Raw genomic sequence first — 10,465 nt, forward strand, 5'->3', positions numbered from 1 at the left:
ATGTTAGTTACAGTTTTTACCTCGTTGCTACTAGTGTGTTTCATATTTGTTTATGATTTGTCATACTACTTTATTGGACCTCTAGTAAGTATCGATGTCGACCCCTCGTCACTACTTCTCCAGAGTTAGGCTAGATACTTACTGGGTACCCGTTGATTTATGTACTCATGCTACACTTTTGTACTAAATGTGCAGGACCTGACAGGTTCATTTGGTGGTCCTCTTGGCGCATAGGCACAGCTGCTGAGAAGATTTTATGGTGAGCTGTATGTCAGGCTACGTATCGCAGCACATAGTCTCTGTCGTATTATTTACTTTATCCTGTCTTATTTATATCTCAGACAAATGTTGTATTATTATTATACTCCTTAGTAAATGCTCATGCACTTGTGACATTGGGTTTTGGTATATTTTTGGTAATGCTCAGGGATTTGCACATTATTATAACCTTTATTTTTATGCATTACTCATTATGTATGTACTCGTGATTTTAAAGGTGTAAATTTTCCCTACTTGATAAAATTTATGATTTCAAAATTAATAAAATGAACAATTAACGTGATAGTTCACCGCTGGCTTGCCTAACGGCGACATTGGGTGCCATCACAGCCTATAATGAGTTTTGGGTCGTGGCATATAAATATATATTTTTTATATATACTTTTAAGATTTTATATAAAATTTTCTTTAAAAACATCTAGAAAAATATTTTATTAATAAAATATGAAGTACTCCATATTTATTTTCCGTAAATAATAGTTGTATGATCACTTTCTTATCAAGTGTTACTGAAATGCGTCAATCTCTATGTTCTTCCATATTCATATGTCAAGATCTATTAAATTCTTATCTCTTTTTCGAAATTTGAAGTGGTTATTATTATTTAGGTATCATATTGATTTTTATGTTTAATTATTAAATTGGGTTAACCCTGAAAGTGTATCAACAAAAAATTATTGTCAGACGACTAAAAAATTAACTATCATGTCTTACTAAGAAAATTCTCCCACAAAAATATTTTAACAGATAATATATTTGTAATTTTTAAAAAATTTACTAAATATATATTTGCTTATAAAAAATTTAACAAAGTAAATTGAAATAATATTTAAGTAACAAAAAATCTGACAAAATCAAACCGATCCAAACCAATATAATTGGTTTGGTTTTGATAAAACCCAAACCAACTCGTTCCATGCTAATCATAGCCATAGGAACCATATAATGGCATATCAAACCTTTTAAGTTTCACACTCATACTTTGACGAGTATAAATACAGAATCCCATATTAGCATGCGGGCTCCCAGTTGCTTACATTATGTTCTGGACTATATAAGATGAGTACTATGAAAATAATTATGTCTTCGCCCCTTTATCTTACTAACTTAACAAAGACATTTCGATACTGAATTCAATATGATTTTCTTTCTAAAAGGTAACTCGTGAAGTAATAACTATGTGCATCTGAACAAATAGAAGCAAAAACAATCCAATGAACCGTAAAATTCTGTATGTGCTGGCCCTCCTATTTCATGTTCTATGTTTGAAAACATGATTTCTTCTAAACAATGCATATGCAACCTTTATCATTGTTAGTGTTCTACAGACCTCAGTAATAAGCAAGCACTGATTTTGTTCATAATTCACAATTCTCTCAGCAATTTTCACAAGTCACAACTGTCTTCTTCAAAGGTAAAAAATATTGCACAAGCCCTTTTCTCATCCCCAGGGAGAGGAGGAAGACGCTTAACTCGCTGTATCTCACTTTCATCCAACCAGTAATGACACCTCTATACCAACGAGTAAAACAAAGGGAAAAAATGAAAAAGAACCAAAAGCATTTTCTGTAATCTTTTCTATCCACAGTATAAGCCTGAAGGAATTGAAAGCAATATGTGACACACTCAACTCTATGCTCTGCATTAACAAAATGGTTTTAACTGGCAACAGGTCAAGAAGTACTATCAGCCAAGACGCTAAGCCTCAGTAAACTTCAGCCGCTCCATTATAAGTAGGTACTCTTTGCCGTTTCTCCACATACTCAGATGGAAACCAACCTGCCTTGCCTTTGCATTCTCCTTCCGACCACCCTGATTGAGTTACCTGAACATAGTGTGAAACTGGAAAAGTAAGACACTCTTCAATGCAAGATGGATGTGAAGGGATAGAAGAATTAACTATGGTTTCTATTTTTGGAGTCTACATTGTCTCATTACATCTCGGAATAATAACAGTTTGATTGATTGAACTCTACAAGTTTTGAGAAGTCGAATAAAAATGCACAGGAGAGTGTAAGGGCTTGTGATTTCCCTATTTCATTTATAAAGTATTCTACATTTGTTTGCTTTTTGTCTTTCTACTTCCTCTTTTTTTTCTTTTTTTAGGGGGGGGGGGAGGGGGTAGAGAGGGAGTGGGTTAAAGCGGGAAGTTGGGTTTTGATAAATTGGAAGACAGAACTTCAGAAGACTAGTGACAGCAATCATCTTTACTGGTAAACGGGAAAAGCTTAGGAATTTAAAAGGGTTTTAAAGATACTATAAAGGGTGATGCTCCAGGTATATGTATAAGTGGGTTTATGTCTAAACTTTAGAATCAATATGTTTATATCTTAAGAAAGAGGGGTCAAACGAAGAATGGACAGAATGAATACGTTGTCCATTCTGATTCATGAATATGTTGTCAAACTGTGCATTTTTAGAATGAAATAAACTACCTTACGAACAACAACATAATCACCCACTGCCAAGCTAAGCTCCTTTTCTGATTCAGCTTCAAAAGAATGAACCGCCTGTTTGAGAGAGGCACAAAATTATGACCATGCTTCATTAAATACTTAACTCATTAATAAAACAGTAAAAACTACAGTGATAAGAGTGTCTTTAGAGCACCACAGTTTAATAGAGCTCAGACCAGCAATACATCCTGATTCTCAATCAGCTTTTCCTCAGAAATCTCTTTCAAATTGTATAATTAAAAAAAATCAGTCTAAGATTATGACAACTTCAACAACAGTTGCTAAAGCAGAGGTTACCTCAGCCAAAAAGTATTTATTTTTCTCAGGTATGTGAGCTGGAGGGTTTACAGGAAGTGTGGCTACAGGAGGAGCAGCCTCTTTTCGCTGTTTTTCAGAAACTATCTGTACAAATTGCAAATTCTCGTGTTAGAAAAAATTACCTAGGTGTAAAGCATACCTCCGGAGAAATAATTAACACTCACCTCAGCTTCAATATTACCCAGAATAACAGCAACTCTCTCATGATAAAGCCTTTCTGCTTCAACCTGCAGATGATAATGCTCACATTAACCACAGTTTGAAAATGGTTGTTTATGGGGAAAAATTAAGTATCAACTCCATGAGAAGCAAATATGCACCAGCACACATACCATTGCAACAAGCCTCTGATATGTAAGCCTCTCCTGCTGTGATTCTACAGCAGCTAATGCTGCCGCTGCTTCTTTACCAAGTACTGCCATGTTGGATTTGAGTTCCTGCATTTTAGTTTCTGCTGCGTGCAGCTTTGCCACATTCTCTGGGATGGGAGCTTCCCTCACCCGAGCTTGTCTTCTAGAAACTTCGGCTGCCTGCTTACTTTGTGTTCAATACTAAGGATGTGATGACGGTGCAAATAGTATGATATGACAAGTATCAACAGACAGTTATCATAACAGCCTTAAAGAACAGGAATAATCGTTACAATAACCTGTATCTCTGCCTCTTGTCTCATTTTACTGTAACGCTGCGCAAGATGACGAGCGTCCTCTAAGGGAGAACCAGCTACCATAGCTCTCAATGGTTCTAGTACCTGAAAATCCAAAAGCTCATTTCAGTCTGCTACGTATGGCTGAACTATGAAGTACTGAATGCAAGGCTTACTGTATCAAGTTTCATGTATCAAGAAATGTGCAGTATCTTAACAAGGAATAAGGCAGTAACCCTAAACGTAGGTTCCGGACACAACCCGATTTAAAGCCATATGAAAGCTAAATTCACCACAAAAACGAAAGTGAAAAAGAAGGTAGTGAAATATCTTCGAGAATTATGTTTCATATGACAAAAAGGTCACTAGCATCCTCCTATTAAATAAATCTTGCAGTAGAATCAGGACCCAGTTTGTTACATAGTCCTGATTAATGATGCCACAAATGACAAATTACAGAAGTTGGTGAGAACACTGGTTGATCTTTCCACAAAATAGTTGCAACTTTGTAAGAACTGAAGAGAAAAAATTTCTTTACTGAAGCAAAACCAACCAAGGCATAACACAATTAATCAATTTGGAAGAATGAAAAGATTGAATTCATTTACTGCACTAGAATCAAAGGCCATCACACCATTGTTAATCACAGGAGGCAGGGACTAATGAGTTCATTTTATCCAGTTTCTTTTTACAATATGTTCATATACGAGTAAGTATTTGCACCTTCATGCATCAACTTTCCCATCCCTGTGATAGTGGATTGCTCCGCATACACAGCACCAAGCCATGATTCTTTACATAAGTTATTTATCCTTCTTTTTGGTTGGGGAATGGGGTGGTTATAAGCATTTGCTTACAGAAAACCATCCAGAAACCAGTAATAAAGAGAAAAGCTCCAAGCACAAGAAGGGCACACAGAAGTCACATCTTTCTGGCCACGTTATGGAGAAAACTGGAAAGGAAAATGAGAATATCTTTTGGTTTTTCAAGGGAACTGTTTCAGCAATTTTCTTTATGCATTTGTCACTTGCTACCAGCACCAGAACTTAAGACTGTAATCATTGATTTCTTTGTCTTCACAGTTTCATAGCAGTCTTTCTATAAGCCTATTCGAGTAAGGATATAATGGTCTTAGGCTAGGATGAGTCTAAACTGCTGCATTGATATCCAGCAATACATTGACTTTTAGGTCTAGAGGAAAAACTTTTATCTAGCTCATGTAACTCTAACAAAATAATAACCCTATTTTTTTTTTAATAATGGTAACATGTATATTAAAAATAAACAGCACTAGGGCAGTGCCAAGCCATATTTACAAGGAACAAAAACCAGCTATGACAACCTAGGATTACAGTGCACCTATCAGGTCTACTAAAGATTCTGCCTCCTCAACATAACTTTCTTTACACCAGAAATGAAACAATAGTAAACACTTCATCTTGATTTCCTGTAAAGAATTGCTTCTGTCTTCAAAAGTTCTTAAATTTCTCTCCTTCCAGACTGTCCACCATATGCACGCAGGAACCAATCGCCACCATTTCTTCTGTTTCACTACATCCCCATTATAATTCCAACACTTCAACAGTTCACAGGTGTTAGCTGGCATGCCCCATTTAAGGCCCTCAATATTAAGAAATAGCTGCCACAGTTTGTCAGTAAAAGGACAATGAAGAAACAAGTGGCTAGTAGTTTCTATAGCTGAACCACATAATAGGCATCTAGAGCATAGCTGAAAACCTCTTCTTCTCAAGTTCTCTTGGGTTAGACAAGCCTTTCTTGCAACTAACCATGAAAAGCATACCACCTTGAAAGGTGCCTTTACTTTCCATATATACCTCCAGGGTCATTGTTCTAACTGTTGGTTTGAACCAGCAATTATAGAGTATGCGGATTTGACCGTAAAATTCCCACTCCTGCCTAGGTTCCAACAGAGTTTATCTTCAGTTTCTCCAAGACCTGGAAACGTTCCAGGATATTAAATAGATCCACAACCCTCTCTAATTCCCAATCATTCAATGCCCTTCTAAAAGTAACATTCCATCCTTGCTGACCCCAGGCATTGTCTAAAGTTGATGTAGGCGATGTTGCAATGCTGAAAAAATTAGGAAAAAGTTCTTTGAGAGGACCATGTCCTAACCAGTTATCATTCCAGAAAAGTGTTTTCCTTCCATTACCCACCTTTATGGAAGTATTATCAGCCAGAGTGTTCCAGTGAAGTCTGATCGACTTCCACACCCCAACCCCATGTGAACTATTAACAATGTTAGAGCACCATAGTCCATTTTGTCCATACTTGGCACGGATGACCTTTCTCCACAAAGCATTAACCTCCAGATTGTACCTCCAAAGCCACTTCAATAGTAAACTCTGATTGTGGGCTTTAAGATTCCTAACACCCAAGCCCCCTTTGTCTTTGCTTGTGATAAGGGAATTCCAATTAACCAAATGAATAGTTTCCTTCTCTCTGTTTCCTTGCCATATAAAGTTCCTTCTTAGTGCATCAATTCTTTTCCTTACCTTGCTTGGTAAGGGAAACAGAGACATTACATATATATCTTGCTTGTAATTAGTTTTCTATGACATACTTCAACATTACATGCATATTAGAGGAAAAATATTTTACCAACCTGACTAAAGAACAGTTTGTTTAGATCTTCAACCTCCTTCTCTGCATGTTTACGAGCATCACCGTAAATAGAAGCAGCCTTAGCTAACACCTCGTCATTGGGATTTTCAACTCCATATTTGCAGCAATCTTCTGATAATTTAGTTCCTGGCTACCATAAACTTCCATAGAATAAGTTGAAAAACAACCAAAATAAAAAATAAAAAATGCATGTCCCCTCCAACGAAAATGGGAGAGAGAAGGATGGGGTTGGTGGGGGCATGCTTAAGAACTTCACAATTTCTAGCCTATCCAGCAGTATCCAGAAAACAAGAAAGATAACATCAAGGTTAAGGATAATCTTGCCTTATTCTAACGAAGGCATAGAGGAGTACCAGAATCTTTTGGAAGTAGCAGAAAACAAAGTCATTATTTTTACCCAACGTCCCAAATATGGCCAGAGAATATGACTACAAGAAAGTTCCATTTGCAGGTAGATCTATTTATACAAAATAGACTTCAAAAGTTTTACCTGCTTCTATATGCTTGTATCCTATAGCTGTAAATGCTTCAGCTGCCTTAACAATCTCTTTCTGAAAATCCTGCAAAGTTATACAAACAGAGATATCGTAACTTCAGACAGAAAGGGAAACACAATGAATTCAGATCAGAATTAAGAAATGAATTTGCCAAGTCCTAGATCCACAACTACAAAAGACAAGAAATAGGAATGTAATGCTCTCCACTAGCATGGCATTTATCCTGTCAACAATATACATTGTCTTGTGCATATAACAAAGCACTTCGAAAGGTAAATAATACATTGTTCACCAACGACAATAATAACAAAAGCAAGACACAAATGGCAAGCCAAGTGTGGATAAAAGTATGTTAAAATGGTCAAGGCCAAGAGGAAATAGAAAAATGAGTACATGTGAACAAGCCAAGCTGAACAGCTCGAGCTGATACAACAAGCTAAGCTTGCCATCATTATGCTCAACTCGTCTAAGAAGAAGATTGAATGCATCTTAACAAGCCAAGAATAAATTACAGTAGCCGGAGAAGAAGTAGCAAAAATGACTAGCAAGCCTGCTAAAAACATCTCGAACGAGGTCAAGCTCATGCTGATTTAGAAAAGTGAATGCATGTCAATGAGCCAAGCACATTATGATAAGCTCAGCTAGGTCAAATCAGCCTTCGTGGGCAAACATGTAGGCAAGCTAAGAATCACAACAGAAGCGACCATTTAGTTCAGCGTCTTTAGACCATGGAACATTGGCGCGGATATCAAATAAACAAATTCATGGATCCCAACCACACGTAGAGCATGGTAAGTAGTTATTCTGTATTTCTTTTTTTGATAAGTAGTTATTCTGTATTTCTACCATTAAATACAAAATATTTTACCGTGTACAAGAGAACAATATGAATATTCTCCAATGTCCTCCCAAGTAAATTTATAAATCTCGATGTGTTGTGAATCTGACTACAATAATTCTTCTCTAAACTTTCAACATAAAAAAAAAAGCATGTACTGCATGAAAAATATCTCTAAAACTATCTATAATCGAACTCAAGAATCTTCACGTCCCATTTTACATCCCTTCCAAAATCCAAAATAAAAGGAAGCTTCCTCCCCTGAACTACTTATTAAATAACAGAAAATAAAGAAACAACTAAGTTTTTTTTTTTTTTGAATTTATATTGCAGCGTTACATATCACCAAATATTACCAATTCAAATGTACATAAATATTGATCTCACTTCAAATTTTGGCACCTTCCTTTTGTAAGTCAGATGTAACTTTTATTTTGATAACTGTGGTGTCCGGGCTAGCTTGCGCACACCTCGACTAATTCCATGGGTACCCGCTACCTCCTACTAGCTTCAGGTACCAGGTAACTCTGCCTACCAAGGCTTGAACAAATGGGAAGAAATCACCTAGTATTTTTGTCTGGATTTGAACCTTAGACCTCATAGTTCTCAACCCACTTTATTGACGACTAGGTCACACCCTTGTAAGTCACGTGTAATTAAAGCACAAATAAATCTCTTCCTCCAACTAAAAGAGCTAAATCACTCACTGTTTAGCATTGTCAACTATTAGCAAGATGCAGAAAGAGCAAAGTGAAGGCTTTGATATGACTAAAACAGTATATCTGCCAGTTCTTTTCTGCATAAGTAAGTTGCATTCTGGAATATATTGTAGCTAATTTCACAGTTTAGTAAATGACTGAACATCAAATGTTCCAACACGCCATGGAAAAAAAAGTTGTAGACAGCAAACGGGCTTTATTTACATTGCAGTGATTAGATCCTTACCCTTTTTTCACGAGTTGACTTATACAACTTGTCCAGTTGGTGATGTACTCGCATCTCTACCTCATCAACGACCATAACATCTGAACTTTCATAACCAGTTGTACTAAACTGCTTGATGACTGCCTGAAGTTTAAGCAACAAAACAACTAGCAAGTAAGAATCAATATTGACACTACAAAAATAACACTCACTGTTAAAACAAACAACTTGTACCATCAAGTCAATTACTTAGTTGAATTCTAAAAGGTAGGGGGCTTCATTATAGTTGTTTTTTTCCTTTTCTGTTCTAATGCAAATGTGGGGATTCTCAGAATTCAAGTATCCATTCACACATTATGGATTTAAGTTATATGCACTGAAAGTTTAATTTCTTTTTACAGTGAATTTCAACCTCTGATACCAGGTTAGTTACCATTTTTACCAGATTACCAATTAACGTTTAATGAGAGATTTACTTGTAATTGGCTAATAAATTACCTGATTGTGTAAATATTTTCTACATCAGTGCATAGAACTTATGCTCAAAGTAGACCAATTTGGAGAATGAAGAAGAAAGATGATTGGATCAAAATTGAACTTCGCTAAATGAATCAGTAAAAATTAGCTCATATCTCTCACAGCCCAAAACCGAAATTTTCCCATTTTATAGTTCTAGTAGATGATCGCTATAAATTAAGATTACCTACAAGAAGATACACATAAAGGGTACCCGGAATTCCAAGGATATTAAACATTTTCTCGCAGCTCAAAAAACAAGAAAATTAGATTAAGAAACAAAAAATGACGGGACCTGTTGCTGTTTGGCGACTTGTTCTCTTAGCTTGAAAGCTTGCTTCCTCAAAGCATCCATGGCTGTAATCTTGGCGGCAGGGTTTTGCTATTTTTGGGTTTGATTCGTTCGTATATCGGATCTGATAAAGGTCTTCTACTGCTGCTACTGCTTCAAGGAAAGAAAGCTGTTTTTAGCTTTCATTCTTGAAAGGAGCTTAATTGCAGAGCATTTATTTAACTCTCTCTTTTTTTTAACCAAGTCCAGAAGAGGAAAAAAAAAAACTGATTTAAGTTTTATTAGAATGGTGTAAAAAAATTTACTTAATAAATTCATCCAAGAAAATAATTACACATAACTTTTTTATAATAGAATTAGTGAGTTATCTAAAACAGTAATATGTTATAACATGTTAAATTAAAGCTTTATTGCAATGTCCAACATGCAATTTCAATTCCTAAAATATATGTATATCTTCTGATTCACTTTGTATGATAGTACTATTTATTTTTAATTCATAGAAAAAAAATGTCTATCTTTTTTGTATTTAAATTTTTAATTTTTCTTTCTACTCTATAACCATACAACTTCATGATATGTTAGTATTATTCGCTTTAGGGCTCGGCTCAAGAGTAGAAGAGGCCATTATGAGGGGGATTTGCATAGAAAAAACTACCATGTTTTGTTTCACTCACAGAAAATGGTCTTTCAGCCCAAACATATTGCATCTAGTAGCCCGAAAGAAATGAGCATGACAACACAAGCGTCTGTAGTTCAATGGATAGAGTGTTTGTTTCCTAAGCAAAAAGTAGTAGGTTCGACCCCTACTTGACACGATAGAGCAACCTTTTTTTGCCTTTTTAAATTGTATTTTGTACTTCTGGATTTGATAAGTATTAGCTAAGAATTGAATGAAACATGTAATGCAGGTCATATACGAAATGTCAAATTTGTATATTTTTGTATAGTAACAGTCTATTTTGTATATTTTTTGTATAGTGACGGTCTATTTTGTATATTTTTTGTACAGTGACGGTCTATTTTGTATAGTGACAGTATATTTTATATAT

The 10,465-nt window shown here is 35.5% G+C and overlaps 1 protein-coding gene across 1 annotated transcript; it reads right to left on the reverse strand.

Moving 5' to 3' along the window:
- Positions 1-1,614: 1,614 nt before the first annotated feature.
- LOC104236208 (SH3 domain-containing protein 3) lies at positions 1,615-9,620 on the reverse strand. Its single transcript, XM_009790087.2, has 10 exons — positions 9,417-9,620; positions 8,627-8,749; positions 6,837-6,906; positions 6,327-6,472; positions 3,703-3,804; positions 3,386-3,583; positions 3,218-3,280; positions 3,033-3,137; positions 2,715-2,789; positions 1,615-2,104 (listed from the first exon to the last, which is right to left on the reverse strand). The coding sequence occupies exons 1-10, from the start codon at positions 9,474-9,476 to the stop codon at positions 1,985-1,987; spliced, it is 1,062 nt and encodes a 353-aa protein (XP_009788389.1). The 5' UTR covers positions 9,477-9,620; the 3' UTR covers positions 1,615-1,984.
- Positions 9,621-10,465: the final 845 nt, after the last annotated feature.

Source organism: Nicotiana sylvestris, chromosome 2 (assembly GCF_000393655.2).
Source record: "Nicotiana sylvestris chromosome 2, ASM39365v2, whole genome shotgun sequence".
Classification (NCBI taxonomy): Eukaryota; Viridiplantae; Streptophyta; class Magnoliopsida; order Solanales; family Solanaceae; genus Nicotiana; species Nicotiana sylvestris.

Coding starts and splice junctions, on each gene's coding strand:
- LOC104236208 (XM_009790087.2), bottom strand. CDS start 9,476: ATGGATGCTTTGAGGAAGCAAGCTTTCAAGCTAAGAGAACAAGTCGCC. Junction 6,473..6,836: donor ATACAAGCATATAGAAGCAG/GTAAAACTTTTG, acceptor TATGGTAGCCAG/GAACTAAATTATCAGAAGAT. Junction 3,584..3,702: donor GACAAGAGGCAGAGATACAG/GTTATTGTAACG, acceptor CAAAGTAAGCAG/GCAGCCGAAGTTTCTAGAAG.